The 26,770-nt window shown below is 33.6% G+C and overlaps 14 protein-coding genes and 1 non-coding gene across 15 annotated transcripts; 7 read left to right on the forward strand and 8 right to left on the reverse strand.

Annotated features, from left to right (window-relative positions):
• Window positions 1-1,274: 1,274 nt before the first annotated feature.
• On the forward strand, window positions 1,275-2,678 carry NAEGRDRAFT_75940 (uncharacterized protein; the record flags this gene model as incomplete). The annotated part of the gene is made up of 1 exon (XM_002669080.1): window positions 1,275-2,678. One exon carries the CDS (start codon window positions 1,275-1,277, stop codon window positions 2,676-2,678), a length of 1,404 nt encoding a protein of 467 aa, XP_002669126.1.
• A 902-nt stretch (window positions 2,679-3,580) lies between these two features.
• On the forward strand, window positions 3,581-4,081 carry NAEGRDRAFT_75941 (uncharacterized protein; the record flags this gene model as incomplete). The annotated part of the gene is made up of 1 exon (XM_002669081.1): window positions 3,581-4,081. The coding sequence occupies one exon, from the start codon at window positions 3,581-3,583 to the stop codon at window positions 4,079-4,081; it is 501 nt and encodes a 166-aa protein (XP_002669127.1).
• Window positions 4,082-4,693: 612 nt separating this feature from the next.
• On the forward strand, window positions 4,694-5,017 carry NAEGRDRAFT_75942 (uncharacterized protein; the record flags this gene model as incomplete). Its single annotated transcript, XM_002669082.1, has 1 exon — window positions 4,694-5,017. The coding sequence occupies one exon, from the start codon at window positions 4,694-4,696 to the stop codon at window positions 5,015-5,017; it is 324 nt and encodes a 107-aa protein (XP_002669128.1).
• Window positions 5,018-5,607: 590 nt separating this feature from the next.
• Window positions 5,608-6,720, reverse strand: NAEGRDRAFT_54418 (uncharacterized protein; the record flags this gene model as incomplete). Its single annotated transcript, XM_002669119.1, has 1 exon — window positions 5,608-6,720. The coding sequence occupies one exon, from the start codon at window positions 6,718-6,720 to the stop codon at window positions 5,608-5,610; it is 1,113 nt and encodes a 370-aa protein (XP_002669165.1).
• Window positions 6,721-6,778: 58 nt separating this feature from the next.
• Window positions 6,779-8,135, reverse strand: NAEGRDRAFT_82234 (uncharacterized protein). The gene has a single exon (XM_002669120.1). The coding sequence runs from the start codon at window positions 8,117-8,119 to the stop codon at window positions 6,812-6,814; it is 1,308 nt and encodes a 435-aa protein (XP_002669166.1). The 5' UTR covers window positions 8,120-8,135; the 3' UTR covers window positions 6,779-6,811.
• Window positions 8,136-9,001: 866 nt separating this feature from the next.
• On the forward strand, window positions 9,002-9,883 carry NAEGRDRAFT_75945 (uncharacterized protein; the record flags this gene model as incomplete). Its single annotated transcript, XM_002669083.1, has 1 exon — window positions 9,002-9,883. The coding sequence occupies one exon, from the start codon at window positions 9,002-9,004 to the stop codon at window positions 9,881-9,883; it is 882 nt and encodes a 293-aa protein (XP_002669129.1).
• A 120-nt stretch (window positions 9,884-10,003) lies between these two features.
• Window positions 10,004-10,993, reverse strand: NAEGRDRAFT_54420 (uncharacterized protein; the record flags this gene model as incomplete). The annotated part of the gene is made up of 1 exon (XM_002669121.1): window positions 10,004-10,993. The coding sequence occupies one exon, from the start codon at window positions 10,991-10,993 to the stop codon at window positions 10,004-10,006; it is 990 nt and encodes a 329-aa protein (XP_002669167.1).
• Window positions 10,994-11,116: 123 nt separating this feature from the next.
• NAEGRDRAFT_75947 (uncharacterized protein) lies at window positions 11,117-12,195 on the reverse strand (the record flags this gene model as incomplete). Its single annotated transcript, XM_002669122.1, has 4 exons — window positions 11,117-11,436; window positions 11,495-11,617; window positions 11,660-11,999; window positions 12,139-12,195. 4 exons carry the CDS (start codon window positions 12,193-12,195, stop codon window positions 11,117-11,119), a joined length of 840 nt encoding a protein of 279 aa, XP_002669168.1.
• A 113-nt stretch (window positions 12,196-12,308) lies between these two features.
• On the reverse strand, window positions 12,309-14,187 carry NAEGRDRAFT_75948 (uncharacterized protein; the record flags this gene model as incomplete). Its single annotated transcript, XM_002669123.1, has 4 exons — window positions 12,309-13,398; window positions 13,489-13,586; window positions 13,638-13,836; window positions 13,934-14,187. The coding sequence occupies 4 exons, from the start codon at window positions 14,185-14,187 to the stop codon at window positions 12,309-12,311; spliced, it is 1,641 nt and encodes a 546-aa protein (XP_002669169.1).
• A 672-nt stretch (window positions 14,188-14,859) lies between these two features.
• On the forward strand, window positions 14,860-16,769 carry NAEGRDRAFT_54422 (uncharacterized protein; the record flags this gene model as incomplete). Its single annotated transcript, XM_002669084.1, has 2 exons — window positions 14,860-16,192; window positions 16,351-16,769. 2 exons carry the CDS (start codon window positions 14,860-14,862, stop codon window positions 16,767-16,769), a joined length of 1,752 nt encoding a protein of 583 aa, XP_002669130.1.
• Window positions 16,770-17,943: 1,174 nt separating this feature from the next.
• On the reverse strand, window positions 17,944-18,753 carry NAEGRDRAFT_54423 (uncharacterized protein; the record flags this gene model as incomplete). Its single annotated transcript, XM_002669124.1, has 1 exon — window positions 17,944-18,753. The coding sequence occupies one exon, from the start codon at window positions 18,751-18,753 to the stop codon at window positions 17,944-17,946; it is 810 nt and encodes a 269-aa protein (XP_002669170.1).
• Window positions 18,754-18,938: 185 nt separating this feature from the next.
• NAEGRDRAFT_60012 (uncharacterized protein) lies at window positions 18,939-21,386 on the reverse strand (the record flags this gene model as incomplete). Its single annotated transcript, XM_002669125.1, has 4 exons — window positions 18,939-19,134; window positions 19,179-19,500; window positions 19,569-21,069; window positions 21,180-21,386. 4 exons carry the CDS (start codon window positions 21,384-21,386, stop codon window positions 18,966-18,968), a joined length of 2,199 nt encoding a protein of 732 aa, XP_002669171.1. The 3' UTR covers window positions 18,939-18,965.
• Window positions 21,387-21,906: 520 nt separating this feature from the next.
• On the forward strand, window positions 21,907-23,813 carry AM2 (uncharacterized protein). Its single transcript, XM_002669085.1, has 5 exons — window positions 21,907-22,135; window positions 22,317-22,396; window positions 22,539-23,399; window positions 23,440-23,580; window positions 23,631-23,813. Exons 1-5 carry the CDS (start codon window positions 21,911-21,913, stop codon window positions 23,770-23,772), a joined length of 1,449 nt encoding a protein of 482 aa, XP_002669131.1. The 5' UTR covers window positions 21,907-21,910; the 3' UTR covers window positions 23,773-23,813.
• Window positions 23,802-25,214, reverse strand: NAEGRDRAFT_75952 (uncharacterized protein; the record flags this gene model as incomplete). The annotated part of the gene is made up of 1 exon (XM_002669126.1): window positions 23,802-25,214. The coding sequence occupies one exon, from the start codon at window positions 25,212-25,214 to the stop codon at window positions 23,802-23,804; it is 1,413 nt and encodes a 470-aa protein (XP_002669172.1).
• Window positions 25,215-25,853: 639 nt separating this feature from the next.
• On the forward strand, window positions 25,854-25,940 carry NAEGRDRAFT_t825. Its single transcript has one exon. It is a non-coding gene; the product is annotated as a tRNA-Tyr (tRNA).
• The last annotated feature ends 830 nt before the right edge of the window (window positions 25,941-26,770 follow it).

Consider the following 26,770-nt stretch of genomic DNA (forward strand, 5'->3'; position numbering starts at 1 on the left):
CTATCTGAAGTTCATGATGAAAGATCTAAGGTAACATAATTATTTCCTAGGTTATCTGATGAATTTGTATATGAAAGTAGTAACAAGCTTGATGATATTCATTACTACTGATGTCTATCAACAAAATTTCACAATTGATGATGTTTACATATCAATTAAACGAAAAGTGAAATAATTGTTAAAATTCTCATAATTTCCTACAGAATTTGAAACAAATAAATGATAAAAAGCAAAGCAATTCACTAATTGATGAGCCATTATAACAGTAGTAAGTGAATTAGTTTTCCTCACCACATAAATCCACAACAATCCCATAATTAGTGGACCACCCACCAAGTTGACTGCGCCTCCTTCATATTGCAAATCAAACCATAAAAACCAAACATGGTTCAATGCAAACAGCACTGTACTAAGTATCAATTTAGTAGTTGACCTATCATGAATGATGTCATCAATCCAAACTCCTCTCCAATAAATTTCCTCGATAAATCCATTCACAAGTCCAATACAAAGAGCAAGAATAAACAAACTAATAGAAAATTCAAATTCTCTACATGATGGAATGAATGCAGCAAAGAAAACAAGTAAAGTTGGAATAAAAGCACTCAAATAAATCATGAAATTTCCTTCACTGCATTTTCCCAATATTTTCATAGAAATATTATTGTATATTGATGATGAATTAAACATTAACATCATGATCATCATTAATAGAAACCAATAAACGATCATTCCGAGTGTAAAACTAGAAAGTTTGCTGGTGAGCAAGCTGATGAGGTAAAATAATAATCCCACCAATAAAAATGTAAAAATTTGATGAGAAAGATGATGAATTGATTGGTTTTTTAATGGTGTCATTGTAAATATTGCTGAGATGTGATCTTATTTTTTTTAAATTTTAATTTTGCAATAGTGTTTACAATGCAAGTTGACTATTTAAGTTTAAATTTGTGTTTTTTATTAAAAAAAATGAAAAGAAGTCTCGATGAATTTTCTGGCACACACTGCTCAGCTAAGAGTAACAAGATTCAGAAAGTATCATCAGAAAGTGTCATACAAATAGGTAATATATTCAAAACTTTTTTAATTCAAAACAAAATTCAGCCGATTTTCCTGATGATATTTGCTATGAAATATTAGAGTATTTGAATTATAAAGATTTATTGTTGGGTGCCTTTCTTGTCTGTCGACAATGGAATCAAGTTATCAAACAACGGATCGGAGTAAAAATTGTGATTCAAGATGAGCATGTTTTAGAAGAATGGTTTCAAAGTATGGAAAATCAAGTGGAACCTAGTTATCATATCAAATCTTGGCAAATTAAAAGACTTGTTCGTGGCACAAGATTAGACAAGGAGAAGATGGAAAGAATATGTAAAATTTTGAAGAAACAAGACAGGTTGGAGAGCCTAATTGATAAGAAAGGTTTATGTTGTCACCATACCAAATTGGTAAGCTCGCTAACTCAGTTGAAATCAATAGTCTTGAAATTCAATAATATTAACGAATACGAAATGGAGTCAATTGCCTCAATGAATAAGTTAATATCACTGGATATAGGCTGTGCTCGTACTAATCTAGAAGGGATTAAGATCCTCAGCTCTAAGGATAACTTTACAGAGCTCAATATTGAATTTTCTTTTTTTGATCAAGTTCCTTATATGGAATACGTTAGTAAGATGACCGACCTGCGAAAATTGGACATTTCTAATAATCCTATAAGTTTAAATCGGGCTAAATCTGCTAATTATTTAAAATCACTTGAAAAACTTACCGATTTGACTGTTACGTATCTTGATATGGATCTTGAATTTTTGAAATCTATTTCCAATTTGAAATTTCTAACAAGTCTATCTATTTATGGTAATTTGGTGGGGATTGAAGGTGTTAAAATCATATGTTCAATGTTTCAGTTGAAAAAACTAGATATAACCCTAAATGCCATTGGAGAAGAAGGTGCAAAACTAATTAGCAATTCTCTCAAACAATTAAATACCCTCCGTATTGGAGACAATCAAATTGGAGACAAAGGAGCAGAGAGTATTAGCTCAATGAAGACGTTAACAGCCCTTGATTTAGAGGAATCAAATATTGGACCTCAAGGATTGGAATTTATTTGCCAAATGGATCAATTGAAAAGCTTAATGTTAAATTTTAATACTATAGGTGGTAGTAGGTTACCAATTAATGCGCTCACAAATTTAACTGAAATCAGTCTAGTTTTAACAAATATAGGAATAGAAATAGTGAAATCCATAAGCTTGATTACCAAGTTGAGAAATGTTAATATTAGTGACAACAGATTGGGAGATGAATGTTTAGAAATTATAGGCAATTCTCTTTTCAATTTAACAGAACTTGATATTTCTGAGAATAATATGACTGAAAACGGAACCAAATATTTGAGCTCACTAAAAAATTTAACACATTTGAATGCCGAAGATAATAGACTTAATGATGAATCTATTCAACATTTATGTTCATTGAAGAAGTTGAAGTCTCTGTATATTAATAATAATCAAGTTGGAGACGAAGGCTTTGCACTAATTGCCAATTCCATGAAACAATTACGGTTAGTACACGCCCATAATAATAAGGAAACTGAAATTGGAAGAACACTTCTCAAGTCAAGGAAACATTTATTAACATCAGTTTGGCAAGATAATGATGGTGAGTGAACCATATTGGATTACAATTGGAAAGAATTGAATTTTGAAAAAGAAAAACTTACATCAAGTTCATATATGAATTTACAATTTGATGTTAAATACTAAGAATCCATGTGAATATTGGTAATTGTAATGAATAATAGACAATATTATATTATTCCATCCATTCTTGGATTTTTCAACATCTTAATCAACTTCATTCGGTGGACCAGCGGGATATTTCCTACTCAGGATTTGTTAATGGTTGTAAAATTCAATGTCCAATGTTGGTTTTCATGCAATTGTTTCGAAAGACTTAAAAGGAGAATTATTTAAGAAATGTTTCTGATTGGAAATGATTCAAGGAAAATGTATTATTTACAATCGAATAGTTAAAGAATTCAGTGGAACATTTTCAAACTGAAAACGAAGAATTGGAGCAATTTTATTATTTATCAATCATTGCAAAATAGAAAGATTAATGAGATTGAAATTTCTGACATGGTCGAACAAAGTCGAGAAATTCTGAAATGAACAAGATTCCTCGAACTATTCGAAATACCATTTCCAAACAATTTCGACGTTGGAATTATTTCCTTAATAATATTAGAAAATCCCTCATGTATAACCTATCCATGTAGTTGTGGCACTATTAACTTTCTACTATTTTCTAATAGTGAAAGAGGACAACAAAACATGTCATCATTCTCAATTCAAAACTTTAGCTTGTACTAGAAACTATTAAGATGCCCACTTGTAAATAGCAATTCAAGCAAAAAAGGTGTAACCTCAAGTCATGTAACACTGAGTGTTTATCTGCATGATCTACCAGCATTCAAGAAGGTGGATATTCCACTATCATTCATAATGTTCCTACCTACAGTAATAGGGGTTACAGTGTTCCTTCTCAACAAGGTTATGGTCAACCTCAAATGGGTGTTAGCATGAATATGCCAGGTTTTGGAATGACTCAACCACAAACTCAAGTTTCCTACACTCAAACCACAACCACTAATTACATGCCAACCCAACAATATCCAACCTACAATAATTCTCTTGCTAGACAAATTATTCAAGCTTGTGAAAATGCATCATTTGATAACGATAAGGTTAAGGCAGTTCAAACTTATTCATCTGCTCAATGTTGTCCAATTAATGGCGCTGATTTGGTTACCATTTTGGATCTCTTTGGTTTTGACAATGACAAGATTACAGTTTTATCTCAATTGAGAAATACTAATAACATTTTCCAAATGAATTGTAATGAAGCTGCTCAAGTTTTGGAATCATTTGGATTTGACAATGATAAGTTGAAGGCATTGGAATTACTTTTAATTAGTATTTATGATAGAAAGCAACATGCTGAAACAATTGTTGGTGGTTTTGGATTTGATAATGATCAATCAAAGGCAAGAACTATTTTATTGAAATAATTTATTAATATAGATATTGAATTTACAATAAAAATTTAAAAAATTATAGAAAGTTTTTCTGAATAGTCAATCGGATTATGTGATATACTTAAGAAAAGATTGGTAGATTTTCACAAAATGATGAGGATGGAAATAGTTGTGCATCTTCATCACGTGTAACATCTTATTCCAAATACTTTTATTCGAAAGGGAGAAATTGGAAGAACACTGAAGTCAGGGAAACATCAGCAGCTCGTCAAGTTAATGATGAGTGAATATTTTAATATTTGATTACAATTGGAAGGAATCGAATTTTGAAAATGAAATAGTGACCTCAATTTCACATATGAATTTGAACCAATTTACAAATTGAAGTTACCTACTAAGAATAGAAACCGATGCATGTGAATATTCACATAACACGAAATTTTCAAAGATAAAACTACAAAAGTCATGGTTTTGATTGAGGATGTTACATTCCAGCCACTCATTTCAACTTTTTGTCTTAACAAAATTGATTTCCTCATTTTCTCGGAAGTACGAAAAATCAATAAAAGGCGCGAAATTTTTTAGCTTTTTAAAATAACGTTAAAAAAAAACAAACAAATCAAAATACTCACAAACCCTCACAAAATGGTCGCTTCAAGAAACGTGTGCAATAAGCAAAATTCCGAAAATTCCGCCACTACAAGTAGCAGTGGTATGATGATCAATAAATCCCACAAGTTGAAAGCTATCAAGGGTAACACAAGTAGACCAATGCTTACACCTCTCGTTATTGAAAAGAAGTACAAGCAGAAGGCTGTACCAGTTTATCAACCTATTGTGGAATTAACAGTAGGTGCAGAAGACTTGAATGTCCTTAAGGACGAAACTACATGTTCCTTCTTCTTTGTTGAAGATAAGATTCAAACTGTTGATGATTCTTGTCATGATGATTTCATTATTGTAATGTAAATAACAAGTTGAGCTGAGTTGCCTAAACTCACACGAAATACCATCAAGCCTTTTTGCTCTTCCTTCAACACCAACTATTTCCTACCATGCATGCCGTGCGGAACGAACAATTAGTTTTTACTGAAGATATATTACATTAGCAATAATTAATTTGAACATGATTAGTTAAGTCATCAATCTATTCAACAATACAAAATAATAAACTTGAAAGCCTTTCGGAATTAAAAAAATTAAAATTAAAAAAATATTATTCCGTGATGACACAAGAGATCACCAAATTTTAAGTTATTGATCAAAGATAGAATCTATGTTAAATTTTCACCAAAGTTGCTTGAAGCCATAGAAAAATTCAAGATTCTTATCAGTGAACTGAAACAATTAACATCACTGTCCTCCTTTGAACTATATCAGTGAAATGAAACAATTAGCATCACTAAGAAAATAAGCGTATGTTTGGGTATTGTTCTTTTAAACACCGTTGATAAACAAATAGATACACTCCAAATATTCCTTTAAGCCTTTCTTGTTGAAATTATCATCAGGTATTGAAGAGAATAAACTTTAATTTCCATTAAATATATTGAAATTCATTACAAATGCTTTCTATGAACGATACTTTCACCAATTTCTTCAAATTCTGATTTCTTAATTGAGATATTATCCACATGATGTAGACACGACAATATAGAACCTCCAATCCATGAGGAATATTCTCTCTCTGGTGGACTAATCACTCTAAACTTATATTTGTAATCTGAACTCTGAGAGGAATTCAACTCTTGGACAAGTCGTTCAGAGAAATTTGGAATGAGAGTATTACCTCCTGAAAGAATCATATTATCTAGACAATCTCTTTTGAAAATGGGTTCCAGATTATTGACAGATTTGAGAATTAGTTCGTGAATGGAAGGTTGTTCTGGTTTGTTGATTAGTGAAGGACGAAAGAGAATTTCTGGACATTTGAATTGTTCAAGACCAAGTGTAATTGTTTGATCTCCAACTTGATAAACCTTCTTACAAATATCAATTCTCTGATTTTCCAATGGATAATCCATGGAAATTTCACACAATTTTTCCTTAATTTCTTTAAAGTGGTGTTCAATTCCACTTGCCTTATCAATTGTGAATCCCAAATCATCATGAATTAATTTTCCCATATATTCAGTTAAATCCCTTCCACCAAATTCCAACTTATAACAGTATTGAGATATTAACTGTCCATCACAAAATGGTGCTGATTGAGTGAGTCCATCTCCACTTTTCAACACCAAACCAGTTGTCCTTCCAATTGCTAAAAGTGATGAAAGAGATCGATCGACCAAACAAATTATTGGACTCTGCAATTTTTCAAATAACATTTCAGCAATTTTCACTCGATTCCTTTTCACAGTCGTTACAGAATTATAAACAATCATTATTGGGCTAGTCAACTCAACGAGATAATCTTTCAATTCGTTTGAAATAATAAACTGCAACATTGCCTCCAGATCATTGAAATTAGATATCTGTCCTCCTCTCTCTATCGGAAACTTTAGATCACCATCAATATCTTCAAGATTCAATGATAAAAACTTGCTCCGAATTCTTTGAATTTTTGTTGATTTTTTGGCAATAATTGAAGCGGGTAAATCATCACCTCCAATTCCACTTTTAATTGATGAGGAACCAAAATCAATAACTGCTGTGCTTGGGTGTTGAAACATTTTTTTTGTAAAATATTTTTCAAATAGTTTACAATGAATTTAGAAAGTTTAAATTGAATTTACAAATATTTACAGTTTATTTGATGGTAAATTACACAAACATTTGTTCAAATTCCTTTGAAACCTTAAATCTCATATAAATATCAGGAATTACAGTTGACATGACTTCATTCAAAACTTCATCAAATATAGACGAAATATTTTCAGAATTTGGATTCGATTCGAGTGCCTTCTTAATCTCCACTCTCTTAGCATCATTTGTATTGATGAAATTTGGATTGTCAATGTTAGAGAGATAGTCAGCAAATACTTTTTTGGCAAATTGAAATTTGACATCTAGAGAATCTTTGGATTGTTTGAATTGATGCACTGTTTCATAGAAGGTAATGTTTTCTGCGTTCAGTTCTTTAAAGGCATAGACCTTGAAATACTTTCTCTTAGTTTCGTCTTGTAGGACGTCGTGTACACTGAGTGAAAAATCCAATTTAGAATTTCGTTCAGAATCGGTTGTGGTTTTCTGAATGAAACAGATAAATGTCAATGTGGTCTTTGGTTTCATCATTTTTTCAACTTGCTTTTTAGCTTTACGAGTATTCTGAGCTTCCAGACGTTTGTACATTTCATTCGAAAGCATTTCAAAACTTGCCTTCTTTTTCTTTTTGGTCAACTTGCACATTTGTGGACTTTTTCCAGCATTTCCCAAATCATCCAATAAATTACTTGATGAAGAACTACTAGAACTATCACTTTCCACAGTTAACAAATCCGAAAAGTCAAAAATCATTGAAGAAATGACATCTGGAGCATCACCAAATAAACCATGATTAAAACTCTGAATAACAGTTGAATCTCTAATGAGGAACATCTTTGGGACCACTAGGAAACTCTCCCCTTCAAACTGTTCCAATGGCAATCCCAACACTTGCCCAAATCCTTCATCCTTCTCAATCACTGCCAATTTTGGTAAAACTTGCGGAACATCCGGATGTTTAAACTCCACTCCGAAATGCTTTGCCAACAAGTGCTCCTTATCACACAACCTTATCATTTCCTTCAAGATTGGATTCGAATTATGATGCTCCTCCAAAATCTCCTTCACTTCTTCATCACTCTCCACATGAATCACCACCGGAATGATATTCAATTGTAAAAGTGATTTGTAAATTTTTGCAATTTGATAAAGTCGTCGATTACAAAAGGCACATCCACCAAATCGTAAGAATCTGCGGAAGATTAGTAAGCAATTGTGGTGTTGGGATAGTTGGGCAAGTGTTTTTCCATTGGAAGTTTTGAATTGTGTGAAAATTTGTTTCTCCACGAAAATGTCCGCTTTCGAATGGGAGTTTAGGTAGTTATCTGTTTTTGCAGAATCTGAATGGGTTGAAATCATGGGATCCATTATTGTTAGAATGATGATGTTTAGGTTTTTTTTTGATAAGTATTTTTGGAACGGCTGCCAAAGTCATACTTGAAGACAGCTAGTGGTGAATATTCTTAGATGAGGACCATTTGTTCGCATGCAACAGATTGGAGAATCCCTTATTTCCTATTGCTTCATGTGCCTGTGTCCGTTCATTCGTTTTTATGGAGATAAGTTGCCTGCCAACTGTCAAACTAAAAATTCTAGAATTGTCCTTGGCATTTATTTGATATTATTGATTGAATGTTCTGTAGTGATGATTATATTTTGTAAATAACAACACGTATTTTGATCAAAGTAAAAAAAAATGTCAAAATTGGCTGGAGACGAAATTTATCAAATTTTAACATTTTTCATATCGGAAGGAATATCAATTGTTAACATCTATTCGTTGGTTAGCAAACAATGGAGGGAAGAATGCATGAAAATTCCTATCAAAGTGAAAGTTTATTCTCATTCGAATATTTCCAAAAATGTAGAAAAGTTTCGAATAACAGATTTGACTTGGTCCAGCCAACGGGATCAATTCTTTCACACCGAAACACTTTCTCAATTAAATTTGCCCTACCTGACCACTCTGAATGCCTCATATGAGTTTAGAGTCGATGAAAAATCATTGAAATTGTCTCTCCTCATGCAAGGCAATTTTATTCGAAATTTGAAAGAATTAAAACTTGATTCGTGGCCGTTGGGATTGAATGGAGCCAGAATTTTATGTAAGAGCAGTGTAGATTTAGTCAATCTGAAAGTTTTGGACCTTTCGTTTACAAATTTGGGAGATGAGGCAGCGTGTGAAATTTTAAATTCGAATTTCAAGTTACAGACCTTGATTTTGAAATGTTGTAATATCGCAAGAATTACATGAATTGCGAGATGGAAAGTTTGGAAAGTTTGAATTTGCTTGGGAACAAATTACTTGAGGTGCAAGTTGGAGAAAATTTGCCAAATATTTCACATTTAAACATTTCGAATAATTTTAATTTGAGTGATACTTCCTTTTTGAAATCCTTTCCAAAATTGACAAATTTGGAAGCGAATAGAAATTTAGGATTTGAGAATTTGAATGAAACTCTAAATTCCATGACCTGTTTGAAATCTCTCAGTATAACTCAGTGTTTAAAATGGAGAGGTTCACTTGGTCAACCAATTTTAAAGAATCTTGAATTTTTGGATATTACAGATTGTGGATTTTCAATCAAGGTTATGTTTAATAATGGAATTGATACCTTTTCAAATATTACTCGCTTGAATATGGATAATTATTTGTGTATCACTGATTGTGAATTTATTGGAAATGGACTAGCTCTGAGAAATTTGAAACATTTATCAATTAATAGATGCAAATCGTGGTGGGATTTTGAAAAGATGCTACTTGGTCCTAATATGTCAAATTTGGAAACTCTCTCACTCGAATCATGCCATATTGGAATTCAAGGATGTAAATTAATTGCTCAAAGTTCAACTCTGACTCGATTGACCAAACTCAATCTTTCCAATAATTTAATTAAGGATGAAGGATGTGCAATTCTATGCCAATCTTCAAATCTTCAACATTTAATTTCCTTGGATATTAGTTGGAATGAATTGACCACTTGTTCACATTTGGCAAATAATCAATATTTTGTAAATTTAATTGAATTGAAATTTGAAAATCGAGTGAGTGGAGATAATGATCCAATGAATGATAAACATCTTCTTGAAACATCACCCCATCTTTCTAAATTGAAAAATTACAAACAATAAAAAAATGGGCTATCAAACTTAAAAACCAAACAACATTAAGGATAGCACCATACTAAATAGATTTAATAGGATATTGGTATTCGTAACCATGTAAACAAATGTATATTTCTCTATTGACAATTACATAAATTGCTCAAAATCAGAATAGTGAACTACAGTATCTGAAACACCTGCAGACAATGCAGGACTAATTGTCAAAATAACAAACAACTGGATCAATTCAGAACTTTTCAATTTTCCCATTTCTAGCTTTCTAACAATTTCCTTAAACTTTTTAATATCTAGCTTGAAACGCTTTCCACGACCCTTTTCCATTTCGAATAAAAATTCATCAGAAGATTGGTCAGAATCTCTATAATTAATAAAAATTTTACCAGAATGATCATCCAGTCTAATAACTCCCTCAAATTTAACACTATATTCATTTCCTTTAAAATTGTAAGCAATTATTGTGAATATGGTTTTAAATAAATCGCCCACTGTTTGAGATTCGAGTTTGACAATATGTACAAAAGAATTGTACTTTTCAAAAATCTCTGAAAATCCTTCCCACTCTGAAAAACCACATTCAGATTCTTCCCAATAATAAACCGAATCCACCAAATCAAAGTTTAGAGCTTTTGTTCTCTGGAATTGAATATAAATCTTAAAGTAATTTTCATCATTGTTGTCGCCATTTTCAATTCCCAAACATGATAAATACTCAGCTTTCCATGCTCCATTCAATTCTTCAAGAATAATTTGTTTCCATCTCTTGCAAATAATCAACATTTCACAAATATCATCCACTTCAAGAAATTGTAAAACATTCCACATGATATCCGAAAGATCCATCAATTTCTTCCATTCTGATTCGCAAGATGCATCTTCATAGAGTGGTACAATCTTTTTCGATGGTTTTTCAATTATTTCCCGATCGTGGTCATGACGATTCTTTCTCTTCTTTTTAGATTTTTCTTGAATTTGTTCTAATTGTTCAATTTGTTGATGAATTTTCCTTGTTTTCCAATCAATAGCAGTGTTTAGTTTGTATTTAATTCCCTTGATGAGAAAGAAATGTTCGGATTGCTCTTGATCCATTGAAGGAGTTGCATCTTCATGTTTCTCCATTTTTTTTTGTGTGAAATGTAAAAGATTTTTCACACTTTGCATTTATGATGATTGAAAGAAGGTTACAAATTTCAAAAGTCTGGACAACTCAAGATTCTTCAAATAATTGATTCTTTGTTTTTTTTAATACAAATATGGAATCATACACTTGTCAACAAGGGATGGATTGTAAAGCCAATCGACATGATAAACATTTGGTACAACAATTCTTACCAATCTATTTTCCTCATTGAGGGTTTTCAATCCAAAGACATCATTTTGATAGATTCGTTGTTGTTCCATTGGAATCATATCCAAACCTCCGGTTGAGTTGACTTGATAAAATTCAAATAATGCAGATTGATAAGGAACGATAATGTCATCTTGTGGACTACCTGTCAAAACCATCTTGTCAATTCTCAACATGTTTTCTCTATAATTCAATGTTCTTGCATAATCAACATCTGTGTCATTATTTACAATAGCAAGAAATTGGATTGGCAAATGACATTGAAGATTGACCTTTGGCAGTATAGAAAATTTTGTAAACATCTTCAAGGGCTGTGTTAAACAAGAATGGGAACATTTGTTTCAAAAAACCTTCAAATTGAAATCCGACAGGAACTCCATATTCACCATTTTGAACTATTTTCATTAACATTTCCACACAAAAATTCAAAAACTAACCTCCACTCAATGAAATAAACACCTTCACATTATGATCAGGAGTTGTTTGAAGATAGGAACGACAAATCAATCCACCCTGTGAATGACAAATCAAATGATGATCAGTAATTCCAAAATTCTTCTTTACAATATTAATTTGTTTTCTGAAATCTTCCAATTGTGCAGATACTGGTGTCAGAACTGATGAAACCATTCCCTCCGAAGGAATAGAATAAACAATCGTACCAGGAGGAACACGTTCTTTAATCATGTCCCTTAAAGCCTTCAATGTATTATTTCCACATAAAATTCCGTGCATTAACAAGATTGGAAGAAATGGTTTGTTTCCAGCTCCTCCCTTCTTAATTGTTGTAATATATTTGTTATTTGTATTAGTATTACTACTACTATCAGTATTAGTTGCTCCAATAATAATTGGTTTAATAGATAAACCTTCCGAATAATTTAAAAGTGCCAGAAAGGATAACACCAACACTAACTGTGAGAATGCGTAATGATGATGGTGATGTGAATTTCACTGTTTCTCGTGAGCGCATTTTTTTCTGGTGTTGGATATCAAGCTGTTGTAAACCGGAGTTCAGTGTCCGGAAATAAGGATTTAGTGTTGGTGGTTGATGTTTATTAAGTGGTTTTTAAATTTAAAAATGATTTAGTCATCGAGAAGGGATGAGTTTTCGTCCTTTTCTTGAATGAGATTGGCCAAATAGGCCTGACTCTTTTCTCTGTGGAGTTTTTCATTGGCCATTCTCTTGTATTTTCCTCTAAAGATGGAGGTGAGAATAAAACTGAGACAGAGGAGGGATAAGTCAATCCAGAGAATGATTTGAATGGATCCATTGTTGGATACCTTTGCATTTGGTGTAGTTTGCAAATGTACTTGTTGAATAATATCCAAAATTACTAAAATAATACCTGCAGTGACTGTACCAGCTCCATAAATAATTGAAGTAGAAGTACTGGCTGGAACTGGATAAGTAACTTCACAACCCATTTCCAAACAAAGTGGAACTGTTGGTACTGAAAACATACCCAATATAGCAAGGCAAAGGCAAGCCATGTAGAATAATAAAGTAGTCTTCTTCCATAACATGACAACTGCAAATCCAGCAAAACCTAAAGTTGCCAAAAATCCACATGATGCAGCCAATAATTTGTACTTTTTGGTTCTATCAGCAACGACACCAACCACGGTAGCTCCAATAATACCAAAGAAAATTACAGTGATGCCAAAAATGGAACCATCATATGGTGTGTAACCCTTTGGAACAATAATTTGGTCAATCAGTGCAACAAATGATTGCAAGACTGAATAACCAACAGAGTAAGCAGCTGCTAGAATGAGGAAATTACAATTTGTGAGTACCTGTTTAAGATCTTGGAAGAATGAATGTTGAACTACTGGAATGATAGCTTCAGATGTTTCTCCTTCAATTGGATTTTCATTGATGGAAGTTGGTTCTCTGAGAGCTTCTTCAGGAGCTTGAAAATATGGTGGTGTTGGTGGTTTATCCTTGAAGAATGCAACACTGCATGTCATTAAAATTGTTGCCAAGGCAGCTTGACCTCCCAACATGATAAGCATACCATACTCTGAGCCAGTCCAATATTCACCAGATTGTGAATCTTCTGTCAATCCAAGTAAAAATGGTCCAAATCCAAAAGCTGCACCACTTCCTAAAATACCCATAAGAGTACCAATGGTGGTAGCAATTGTTCTTTCCTTTTCTCCAAACCAATTACTATTATTTTCAAAAATTTTCATTATGTGAAATATTTCGGAATGTGTGAAATTTCAATATTTCAAAATAATATTCAAAATTGAAACAAACCTTGCAAGTAATGTTGGAGCATTGGAAATTAAAGGCTGTGCAATAGCACACAGTGCTTGACCCAGGAAGGCAACCCAAAAGAACAATTCTTCTCCTTTCTATATATTAAACTTGTCACCAATTTCAAACCGAATATTAAAACAACGTACCTTATAACCTAAACAACGAACCCAACCTCCCACAAAGTTGAGTATCGAAGCAATTAAAATTGAAGTTCTCAAACCATGTTTCTTCATCACATATGAACTAATTGAAGTCATTGGCACATAGAAAATTAAATAAATTAAAGTCATCATGTTAATCTTCCAGGTAGCATCTGGCATATTCCAATATAAAAGAGCAATTGTACTATATTTCCGATTAAAATTGTTAATTGATATGTTCATCAATGATGTGAAGAAATATTTACCTGATGGAAGAAAATGTTGTCTGAAAGAGTGAACACAAAAAGTTAGAGAAGGAGAAGAGTAACAACACTAGCCAACGTTTCTTATAGAGTGTTGGTTCGGGCAGTGCCAATTCATTCTTTGTTTGTACTTGCTTCTTATTTCTGAAAAAGAAGGATCTCAACTTGCCACTGAATGTTTGTAATTCCTCACCAGATGGAACCACTGTTGGTTGATGATCCTCCACTCCACAACAGGAACCCTTCATCTTTTTGTCCACACCTCCATTCTTCTTCTTTTCTGATTGCAACATGATTTTGTTTCTTCTTGTTCGGGTGAAGTTGTTGTAGTTGCTGTCATTGTTTATATAATATATCAACAGACACAAAAGTATTCTAATAAATGTTCTCTCCAATTGAGAACCAATCTCTCGGTGTGATCAAAATTTCAAAATCAAACACAAAAAGCCTTCTTCGCGTTTGCAATCTAAACCTTTAACTTGATTTTTTTCAAGTTAAAAAGACCGTTAGGGAAAATGCAGGGAAAAATTATTCTCTCGAGCAAGCGAAAAATATTCAGGCTTTGAAAAAAGGAGGCACCACCGTAGTAAGGAGTCTTTTTTTCGATATTTATTATCATTGAAAGCTTATCAGAGAGTGGTGAGGATGGAGAAGTGATTCATTGAAGGTCATGCTGTTTTATGAAATGTTTCATTGTTTGTTGTAGATCATGATGATTGAGGTTTGATGAGGAGGAGTTATCGGATCAGTTCTCTTCGGAGTGAGGGTAAAGGAAAATTGCAGATAATCAAATTATTGTAATTAATATTCATGAGAATTTTAATTTATTATTCAATGTTTTGTATTTTCATTTGAAAATAATATTGTAATATTTAAAATTATTAATATTTAACAATTATAATATTAAATTAATCTAAATATTGAATTTTAAAAAAAATAATCATCACCAACTTGTTTCCATCACCATGCGAGTGACCGTTCCTGTGGTCCATCAAGAATCAGAAATCCCTCCCGAATTCAAACATGAAGACAATGATGAATATTGGTGTTTCCTAACAAACTTTGAATTTAGGGATTCAAGAACAACTTCATTGAAGAGTCCCGAATTTATTACTGAGAAGGGAGTTTCTCTCATGTTGACTGGTTATTTACTAACACCCGAAGAATATAAATCATCTCCTGATGAGAAGGGTGAATATTTTGTCAAGATTGTTAATTTAAGACAATGGGCTTTTGACCATGAGGATGAAACGAGAGGAATTTGGGTCGAATCTAAGAGACATTGGTTTAAATTGATAAAGCCAACAAGGGAATTTAAAGTAATTTATGAATCGTTTGAGAAGAAGAGTAATATTTGGTTGGATTTACGACCTGTATTGACGAGATGGATTAAAAAGTTTGATAAATGTTCGGATGAAGATGTGAAAGCAGTGATAAATGATTTAACAATGGAATATGTGATGAAATCCATGAAAGTGAAAGGACATAGTGAGGAGGAGCTTATTGAAAATGCATTCTTTATTCATGATAAGGCAGTTCAAGATTTTGATACCTTTTCATTTGAGGACTCGTCAGAAAATCAACTTCTTAGAACACCTTTTATGAAGGATTTGTTGGAATTGTCTTCTGAAAAGTCTAAAATTCCCATTATTGCTAAATCTCACTCAGTTGATAAAAAGGGGAAAGAAAAACAGGTTGTGACTGAAGAGGATTTTTCCTCTGATGATGAGGATATGGATGTAAAGATTGTTATAGACGATTGTTCCTCTTCAGAGGATGATGATGATGAGGAGTACTTTGTCACAGTTAAAGCTGGCCTTGAGGATGAACATAGTAAGGATGAACATGATGATGATGATGACGACTATGAGGAAACGTTAAAGAAAAAGAGAACGAGTTCACAAGCAGCTAAAAGAAATACACCAGAAAAGAAGAGGCCATATGCTCGTAGAACCTCTAAAAAGAGAACACCAACAAAGAATGTTGACAACTCTGAGAATCAAAAAGAGATTGAAAAAGTCACACCTAAAAAGAGAAAAGAATCGACAATTAGTAGAGAAACTAATGATGACGATGAGGATTTCAATGAAAGTGAGGAAGAATACAGTTCTGAAAATGGAAAAACCAAACAAAAACGAAGGAAATTCGAAAAACCAAGAAAGGCTACTGTTTGTTATTTCCGTGAATATACTTCACAACCTGGTGTTCCAACTATGGAGGAGCTATTGAATCAAGAATTCACACCTCGTCTTATTACACAACTCAGTACTAAATATGAACCAGGTCTTGCGATTCCAGGTTGCTTCAATTGTCACAGAAAGAGAATTATGTGTCTTAAGGAAAGACCAATTTGTTCTCATTGTCTTGAGGATGGGCTCTATTGTGAATACCCATCAGCGTTGAAAGTTTGTCGTAAGTATTATTTAAATTCTTCTTGTTGTTCTCACTCTAATTAGCATGCATACCGTGTTCTTTGAAATCGCAAAAGGTTTGCAATAGAGAACTTCCTTGCAATCATTGTGAGAATGGTGAATGTTATTACTTTACATCAGATAATGGATTGCTGATTGGAGAAATGAAAATTGCAGCTCTAAAAGAATTATATGCTAAGATTGATGAAGAAAAAGCTGCAAAGGAACAATCCAGTAGTGATATTCTTGATAATTTGATAAAGGAAACAGCTCAAACAGCTGAACCTGAAGAGGTTGAGATAGTTGAGGAACATAATGAAGAACTAGAAAGAAATAGAGAACGAGCAGCTGCTCTTAGAGAAGAAATCAAGAAATTGAAAAAGATTGCCCAACAAGAGACAGCTTTAAATGAAAGGAAAAAGAAAGAATTGAAAGAGATATTTAATTCTTTGAGCTCAAAGTAGAGGCCAATTTCTCTCGCATTGATTTGAGATAATTAAGGCATTGTAAAGCAGTCCATCTCTTTTGAGGTTCTACAAGCATATTCATGAGTAGCTCCACAAATGATTCGGCAACATTAGCATCAACCTTTCCGTAAAAAATCCTCACTTCCTTTGAAATTTCATCGATATAGTTCTGATATCCTAGCTGAACTTTGAGAGCATGAGGGAATCGAATATTGAGGGTAATCATTTCATAAAATACAACACCTAATGACCAAATATCAACTTCATATGAATATCCAACATCGTAATTATTCTCAATTTCTGGGGCTGTATAATTTGTCGAACCGCAAATGGTGTGAGCTTTTTCACCCTCATGAATACTTCTCGAAAAACCAAAATCTCCAATCCTTTTTACGTTTGTTAGGCATGATTGATTCGAAACTAATCAAACTTACTTGATTCGAAAATTCTCATCAAAGAATAAATTTCTCAATTTCATATCTCTGTGAACGACATGATTTAAATGCAAACAGTGCAACCCTTTACATGTTTCGTAAAACTTTTCTACCAACATGGCTGGAGAAATATACTTTCTTGGTTGCGCCTTGAATCTGTTTTCCACTGTTTGGTATAAATCTCCTTTAGGATAGAGAGGCATTACTAAACAAATCTGGAACTGTTGCTTGGAAGAGTCTGCTGCATCATTATGATCCAGTTTACACATGAAAATATCCAAATATTCCACTAAATTTTCGTGTTTGATGAGTTTGGTGGTTGTTGCTTCTCTATATGCTTGGTTGGATTTATCTAAACCTGTACTCTCGATGATTTTCATAGCTTTAGTAGTTCCGTCCTGTAAATCTTTAACCTAGTAATTGAAATAATTGTAAGATCTAGAACTGTGGCACAAAATAATACATACTTTCAAGACAGTACCAAAGCTTCCTTTACCTATTCTACCACCCACTTGATATCTGGAATTGTAAACTCCTCCTACTGGTTTTTCAGCTATTGGTATTTCTTCCAAAGTTTGTGCATTAAAATTGAATGCTGTCAGCACAAGTTTCAGATTAGAAACTCCTAATGTATGAGCTAATTCAATTGTTTTTTCAAGGGTAGATTGTGTTGAAAAGTCCAACGACTCGATTTTTATGGTAAATTGGCTCAATATTTCTAAGAAAATATTAAATATTTAAATTTCACACAAATACCTACCACTATGTTCAATTGAATCATCACTTGTTCGTAAATTGACAGTTATTGATTCTTGGGCTGTCACTGAAATGAATAATTCTTCATTCCAAATTATATTATCATATTCTACACTCGTTTCCGATAATGAACTATAGACCTTTCTATTAGAATCCAACCCAGATGCCACCTCCACAAATACAAATTTTTTACACAATCCACTTGCGACTTTCTCTCCATTCATTAACATTACTTTGATTATTGATTCTCCTCCTTCAACAGCCTTCTCCACAGTTTCGTATTTCTTGGAGAGACTTACTTTGGTTTTAATTTGTTCAATTGGCATTGTTATTCTCGATTCAATTCCACTACTTGTTGATAATTTAGGACTAGTTGATAATAACTTATTCGGAAATGGTGAAGTGGCTGTCAATGGTGATTTTGGAGATGGAGAACTCACTGTAATGAGCACTTCATTTGGTTGTGCTACACTTTCATGTTGTTGTTGTTCCAAGCATTCGTTGTTTAAATCACCACCCGATGAATTTCTTCCCATTCTCATCAATAGAGCACTCGATGAAGAGGGTACATCTCCCTCATTACTATTTTGCAAACTCGTACTAGTATTAGCAGCAGCAGCAGCAGTACCACTACTATTGTGTACAATGATTTGATTATCGGAACCAACTAATTTAATTTTAAATTCATCATCACCATTGGAGGATGAAGGTGCCTTCCATGATCGACGTTTCTTATCATTACTACTGGTTGTTGCTGTTGTCGTGTTGGGATTTGATGATGGTGATGGCATGGGCGAACCACCAAACGAAAACGAAGATGAAAACATTTTGTGATTTTTTTAAAATACAAAAAAAAAATAAGAGCGCTTGATGATTTGGCGTTTCTCAGAGTTTCAGGATGTTACACAACATGAAGATTTTAACAATGTTGTTGATAATTTGTTAGTTTGTTACTTGTTCTAGAACAATGTTGGTGTGAATAAATGATCATGGTGTGATGAATTTATTGACCTAACCAAGTGGCTAACCAATCCAAAACGGTATCATACCATAACATGCTGTTTTGAGGCTTCAAAACCCAATGGTTTTCTTCAGGGAAGACAATCATCTTGCTTGGAACACCTTGTCTTTGCAAAGCAGTGAAAACAGTCAAACCTTGAGCAATTGGGAGACTTTTGATAGGTCAGTAAAAAAATAAAGATTTTGAAATACTTACCGGAAGTCCTTACCACCATGAATAACCAAAGTTGGAGTCTTCCACTTGGTAACATGGTTGATTGGATTGAACTTTTGATAGTGTTCACTATTTGTGAATGGAGTGCCTTGGTATTCAGCTTCTGGGAACCAGAGCTCATCAGTTGAATAATAAGAACTAACCAATTCACTCAAGCCATCATGAGTGACAAAACATTTGAATCTGTTGTTTTCATTGTGACCAAGGAGCCAATTGACAGAAAAACCTCCAAAACTGGCACCAAGAGCACACATTGAATTACCATCCATAAAGCTATTAGTACTAATAAGGAAATCAGTACCCTCTATTTTGTACAAGTAATTAAAGTAGAAATTACAAGTTCAGTAAAAATAATTGAAAAAAATAACATACTTGTAATATCTTCATATGGATAGCTTCCCCAGTTACCCAAAATAGATTCCTTGAACTTCAAGCCAAAACCATCACTGCCGTGGAAGTTAATCATAATAACAGCATAACCTTGACTGGCAAAGAGTTGTGGATTCCATCTGTAGGACCAAGAATCAGTGAAAGAACTTTCAGGTCCACCATGAATCAAGTTGGCGACCTTATACTTCTTGCCTGAATTGAAATTAGTTGGTTTGAAAACCCAAGCTTGAACACGTTCACCCAAAGCACCAATAAAGTATTGCTTTTCTGGTTTGGCCAAATTGAAAACAGCCAAGTGAGGATTGTGATCAGTCAAATAAGCCATTCCAAAGTGATTGCTTCCACTTCTCTTAAGGAGGCAGAGTTCAGATGGCTTGATATAACTATCAAATGAGAAAATAGCACTAACACCAGGAGAAACAACAACAACTGAACCTGAATGACCTTCATTGGTGATTGGAGTAACAGTACCATTGAAACCAGTAGAAATATCGAGAAGGGACAAAACATTGGCACCATCATTACTGTATCCAATAATCAAATGACTGGCATCGAACCAAACAATGTCACCAATGGATCTATCAAGACTTTGAGATTGAATTGATTGATTAGTTCTATCAGTCAAAATATTGTACATGTTGACGTGAAGATTATCACTTTCATGGCCTGGCTTGGTCATTGCCAAATAGGCCAAAACTTCGTCTTGGAATGGAGAGAAGGTTGGATTTTGAGTTCTAGCTTCGGTGAAACCAGTAATCTTCTTCAATTCAGAGGTGGAAATAGGTCCAGATTGAGTATTGTAACCATAGACATCAGCAACATAAATCTTCCAACCAGTGGTCCAAGCAACTCTATGACTATTAATTTCCAAATTAATAGCAACATATCTACCAGTCTTGGAGATGTCATATTGTTCTTCACCTCCAAATGGTGGAATTGGAGAGTCAGAATCCATACCAAACATGGTATCCCAAGGTTGATCAATCAAGCTCAATGAAGAACCAACTTTAACCTTTTGTAAAAGGACATGTGAAACCTTTCCTTCAGTGATATAATAATCCCAGTGTCTAACAAACAATTTAGTATAGACATAACCAGTGTTAGAACCCTTATTTTCCCATTCATCATTCAATTGCTTAGAGCATGATAACAATTCATTTCTATTCTTACAACTAGTGTAAACCTTAGCACTGAATGCAATATAAAAGACACCATTATTAACAGACTTGCTAATCTTGTATGATTCAATTGGAACATCATAATCAGTCAATCTGGCAATTTGGCTTTCATCTCCATTAACTGGAACAGAGTAAAGTTGTGGACTGTTAGCACTTCCTCTACTAGTACTCAAAAACAAGATGAATTGACCATCTGGAGTAAACTTTGGAGAGAAATCATTACTTCCTTCCTTGAAACGAATAATCTTTCCACTTTGAATTTCCAACAATTCAAGAACAGATGTTGATTTTCCAGTCTTTGAGCTCTATTGATCAGTATGATCATTAATAATTAAATTCCGATCAATTAATCCAATATTATTATTATCAAACAATAAATTATCATCTCTCCAAATTACTACTTTAATAAACCTACCCATTGCTTTACAGAATAAACAGCATAACGTCCATCCACTGAAACAGAAGCACCAGAAACCTTTTGCAATTCCTGAACATCTCTAATAGTAAGAACTGGAGCATCGGTTGATGATGCAGAGTACTTGGTTGAATTTACGGGAATGTTACCACCCAACACAAGCACAGCCGATAAAAGTACAACCAAGAGGGCGAATAAAACCTTCATAGTTGTTGAGTGTTGTTTAATTTTTTTTTAAGAGTAAGAGAGAATGGACTTGTTACAGTTCAGTGTGAGGGATCAATTTAGTTGTTTGGCTTTCAATGGGATGAGGTTTAAGTTTAACATGTTGTAACTGGTGGTCGTGTGGAAATATTTAGTTGGATATTATGAGGAAGTTGGCATAAATATCTGTTAAAAATCTTTATTACTGACAACTTAGTTTTTGATTGAGCAAAACAAGAAAAACCAAAATAAAAAGGAAGGGTGGTACGTGGATCGAACACGTGACCATCGGATGTCTGCTGCAAATAGCTTTGCAATCCGGAGCTAACCGCCCTGACATTAACTTGTTAAAAATTAACCTCATTTTCCAATAATTCAATCTAACAATAATTGGTATGTTCAATACTGTTTGTAATTTTGCCGACATTAGATATTTTTCACTTGATCTTCTATTGCCTTATTCACTTGTTAACAATCACAAATCCTTCCATCCAGATTTCAAATTAAAAAAAAATCAACACACCAAAATGTCCAAACTCGATCTCGACTCCAAGGCCAAACAAGCCTTCGATGATGTGAGCAATTCCAAACTCACCTATGCCTTGTTGAAACACGAAGGTACCTCCAACAAGGTTATTGTTGCCTCCACCGGTGATGATATTTTGGATTTAATTGACGACTTGAATGATGGTACAATCATGTATGCCTTGATTCGTTTCGTCATTAACGATGCTACCAAATTTGTCTATGTGGTAGGTTTTTAATTTACATCATCATGTTTATATATCACATTGCGATTAATAATTGTTCTTATTTAAATTTAATTTTTGTGATGATCACATCGCACTCAACTGTGATGATTTTAATGAAAATATTAAAAATTTAATGATGATAATGATTGTGTGTGGAATTTAAATTTGACAACAAACACAGGGTTGGTGTCCTGAAGGTATTGCTAATCAAATCTTCAAAGGAAAGTTCCAAAACTGGAACAAGGATATGGAATTCTATTTGTATGTTGTGTTTTCGAATAGTTGCAATTATTAACAGTTTTTACTTTCAACTTGTCAACTTATATGACATATAATTACACATCATCAAAATGTCCAATGTGGAAAATTAATCAAATTCAACAACAAAATTTAAATTTCACAGGAAGGGAAGATACCACTTGTCAGTTTATGCTCGTAACGAAGAAGATATTGATCAAGCTTCTTGGATTAAGAAACTCAAAGTTGGTGCTGGTTCTTCCTACACACAAAGTTCAAATGCCAAGGATTTGACAATTTCACAAGCCAAGCAAAATATTGCATCATCAAAGACCGATGTTAAAAAGACTGAAGTTGCGATTGATGACAGTGAAAGAAACAAATTCTGGGAAAAACAACAAGAAGAACTCAAGAAACAAGAAGAAAAGAAGAAGCTCCCACCACCAAGATCTGACTATAAAAAGACAGATGAAAGAAATCAATTCTGGCAAGGTCAAAGTACCTCCACAACTAGTGGATCCACTGTTGTGAAGAGTAGTGATCGTATTAGTGAAATTCAACAAATCAAGAATAATAGTAATCAATTTTGGCAAAAGCAACAAGAACAACCAGTTCCAGAATCTGACAACAAACCAAAGGAAGTTGTTCGTGGAAACAAGGATTTGTTCAAAAAGTTCGAAAGCATGAGTGTTAAAACTGAAGAATCAAAACCTGTTGCCAGACAACCAATTTCAACTGGTGCTGCCAAGAAGCCAGTTTTCCAACCAAAGCACGAAGAACCAGTTTATGAGGAACCACAACATCATTATGAAGAACCAGTTCAAGAAGAATCTCACTATGAACACTATGAAGAACCACAACAAGAAGAATCTCACTATGAGGAGCCACCACAACAAACTTATCATCAACCAAGAGTTCCACCTCCATTCCATCAACCACGTTATGATTCCGAAGAAGAAGAAGAGCCAGAACAAGAACCAGAACCTGTTCAAGAACCAGTTAACAATAAGCCATCTAAACCAAAAGGGTATGTTTTATTCAATAATTGATTACTGACATTTTAATAGATATTTGGAAAGACAAGTTGAACAAGGAAATATTTCTCCATCTCAAGCTGAAGAAATTATTGCAAAGCCAACCAAACTTCCACCTCCTCCAGTTCCAACCAAACCAAAGTATCCTGAATTGGTTGCTGTTTTTGATTTTGAGTAAGTATTTTAAATATTTTGAAATTTGATTTTTTAACACATTACAACAGAGGTCAAGATGGTGAAGAACTTTCATTCGCTGAAGGTGATACCCTCTATCTCGTTCAAGATGAAGGTGAATGGTGGTTAGCTGAAGATACCAATGGTCAACAAGGTTACATTCCTTCAAACTATGTTGAATATAAAGAATAGTAATTGTAATAATAAAAAACTCTTGTAAATTATTTATTTTTAACTGCCAAATCATATCTATTTCTGTAATAAACCTTAACATCACCTCTTATGATGATGTGATATTCATTAATCTCATTCTCATTTCCAAAAATTGTAACTCTATCATCAACTTCCTCAGTTAAACTCTTTGTACAAAGATCAATACCTTCCCATGAATCATACAAAACAAGTGCCTTGTAATTGGATGCATCTTCTTCCTCATCGCTTTCCATTAAAAATCTACCAATCTCATCATCACTCAAATCGTCCAAGAGAGGAAGATTGACCTTCTTTGATTTCTTCTTTTCTGAAACAGGTGAAGCTCTCTTTGGTTTCTCACTCTCTGGAACCAGGTAAACGCTTCCCAATCCCTTACACTCAACAAATTCAATGCACTCTGTTGGTTTCAAAACTAGAGAACATGTCTTTGAAAGCACCTTCTTTAAACTGTAGAAAAATATGGAATTATGATCAACCTTTTCCTTCTTACTCACATGTACATCATTGTAAAAGTTGTCAGTTTTAGTTCTTTCAGAGGAGAATTTCTCTCTCATGTTTTGATTTACAACTGGAGAAGGCAAAACATCTCTCCTTACCTCTTCTGTCGAAATATCAATGACAAAATCAATATTTGCTCTACTCGATCTTGTACTCATTGAGAGAGGTTCCAATCTTGGTGTACCTTCTGTGGTATCTAATGAAGGTGCTTCATCAAACTTTAGAGCTTCTGTGATATTGAGTGAACTTCTACTCTTTGAGATTTTCAGTTTTGGCAGTTCAACACTTTGCTCTGTTGTATGAACATGTAAAGGTGATATCCATGGATTGGCATCTTCTCCAGTGGGTGAAAGACTCATTGGTGTGTTTCTGAATGAGGAATATTGACGATGTTGAGGAATGAATAAATTTGAGGGAATCTGAACCGAAACATCAGCTGAGGATCTAGTTTTGAGTGGTTGTGGAATGGATGCAAGTGAAGTATGAGGTCGGTCATCAAATTTAACTTCTTCAAAGTCGACATGTGTTGGTGTATGTATATCGTGCACTCTCTTTCTCCGAACCTTGCTATTATTTGAATTAGCTCTCCTCATAGAACCTTCCTTAGTGGCCAAAACTTTATGCTGTTGAGCACAATTGGAAGGTGTTAATGATGCTTCTGTTCGATTATATAGGATTGCCTCTGAAAGACCCAAATCTTCCAAGGAAAATTCACCATTCTTAGGGGATATATTTGTTGTTTTATGATGACTAGGTGTGCTGAGGGAGGAAGAGCTTCGTATGGTGCTTAATTTATCTTGTTGTTGCTGTTGATGATGAGAGAATATTCCCAACTCAAAGTCATTATCTGAATTTTCTGTTATTGTCGATGAAGATGAATCACCCGAAGATAAAACAGAAGTACTATAGGGCCTCTTATACATTTCGATGAATTCTGCTTAACTACCTTAATACACTTTGCGATTGAAAATAAAGAGAATCTTCTGTTTTAAATAATGACGCCACTGCTGCTAATAGTGAATGTCTTGTTTTCTCACTTTTTTTTCTTCGTTTAATACTTATTAAAGCTCTATCATTTACAGATATAGATTCGCATTATTAATTGTGCACAGAATCGTTCCATGTTTGGTGCTATGATAAACGACTATTGTACATCTGACGCAGCAAAAGCAATGTATGCTGTGGTAGAATATATTTTCCGTTTTATATTAAGGTTACAGAAACCCGATAATGATTGAAAGGAGGTTATTATAACTTTTGTTGATAGAAGCAAAATTTTGACAGAAAAATCAACAAATCGTTGATGCAAGTATGAAAATTCTTTATTTCCAAACATGAAACAGTGTTGAATGATTCTTGTCTTTATGCGTATTGTCAGCATCTAAATTGTCAACTTATTACAGACCTCAATAAAGGAAATGAGCTTTGACAAAAAACCTGAGAAATTGCTCAGTTACTTTTTTGAATGTAGGATTTTTAATTATTAAAATTCACAAAGCAATCGCTTGCAAGCTTTGTAGTTTTTTTATAGTAGTGATGTGGTTTTGTTGAAAAGATGAATACCGATGATAGCTCAGCTGGTAGAGCATGGGACTGTAGCAAGAAAAACTGTCATCCTGTGGTCGGCGGTTCGATTCCGTCTCATCGGATACTTTTACCACACAAAGCAATTAATCAATTTTAATTATGACACTTGTTCAATCGAATTTTTAAGACACTTCTGCTTATTGTACAGTTTTGAATTCTATAAGATCCACATAACTCAAATTTTCTAAGCGAATATAAATAATTTTGTTTTAAGAAAAATGTATTATCTTCAGTACAGTTTACGTTTTACTTTTAAAAAAAATGCTATGGGTAGAAATGGAGGTGGACATCCCACCAAAACAACAAGCAAAAAGAACACTCAAAGCCTTCGCTAAAATAATTCAGGTAAGGTGCCAAATAAGAAGACAATTTGACACAAGGCCAAAACAAATTGTTGGAGACAATATAGTGTCAGCAGCTAGATCAACGATCCTTGTTTATGTTGAGACAAACTCTAGAACAAAACTGGAAAATTTTTTGTTGGCTACTTACCACGCCTTCAAAAGATATTCCCTGTTGTTTATTGCTGATACTCAAAACCAACATATAAGACAATCTGTTATACAGGCTCCTAGAAACCCTCCCACTAGTGGTAACGAAGACAGCAGTGACGATACCACATCTATCAAGAGCATTTCACTACCTGTACAAACAAATAATTCGCCCAGTAACAGTACTGATACTAAATGGGCTTTATTAGAAGCCTATTTAATTGAGTTGAAAAGAGTTCCTTCTGGCTCGGAATCAGGCAATATTTCTTCAAGTTACAACTTAAATCCAACAGAAGAAATTATTCATGATACCCATAAAAACAAACCAAAAGTTACATCACCACCAAAACCAATCAAACATTCTCCAACCCTACAAAGAGCTGTGATACATTTCAAATGGA

This window comes from Naegleria gruberi, assembly GCF_000004985.1.
Source record: "Naegleria gruberi genomic scaffold NAEGRscaffold_87, whole genome shotgun sequence".
NCBI lineage: Eukaryota > Heterolobosea > Eutetramitea > Acrasida > Naegleriidae > Naegleria > Naegleria gruberi.

Coding starts and splice junctions, on each gene's coding strand:
- NAEGRDRAFT_82234 (XM_002669120.1), bottom strand. CDS start 8,119: ATGGATCCCATGATTTCAACCCATTCAGATTCTGCAAAAACAGATAAC.
- AM2 (XM_002669085.1), top strand. CDS start 21,911: ATGTCCAAACTCGATCTCGACTCCAAGGCCAAACAAGCCTTCGATGAT. Junction 22,136..22,316: donor CTACCAAATTTGTCTATGTG/GTAGGTTTTTAA, acceptor CAACAAACACAG/GGTTGGTGTCCTGAAGGTAT. Junction 23,400..23,439: donor AAGCCATCTAAACCAAAAGG/GTATGTTTTATT, acceptor ACATTTTAATAG/ATATTTGGAAAGACAAGTTG.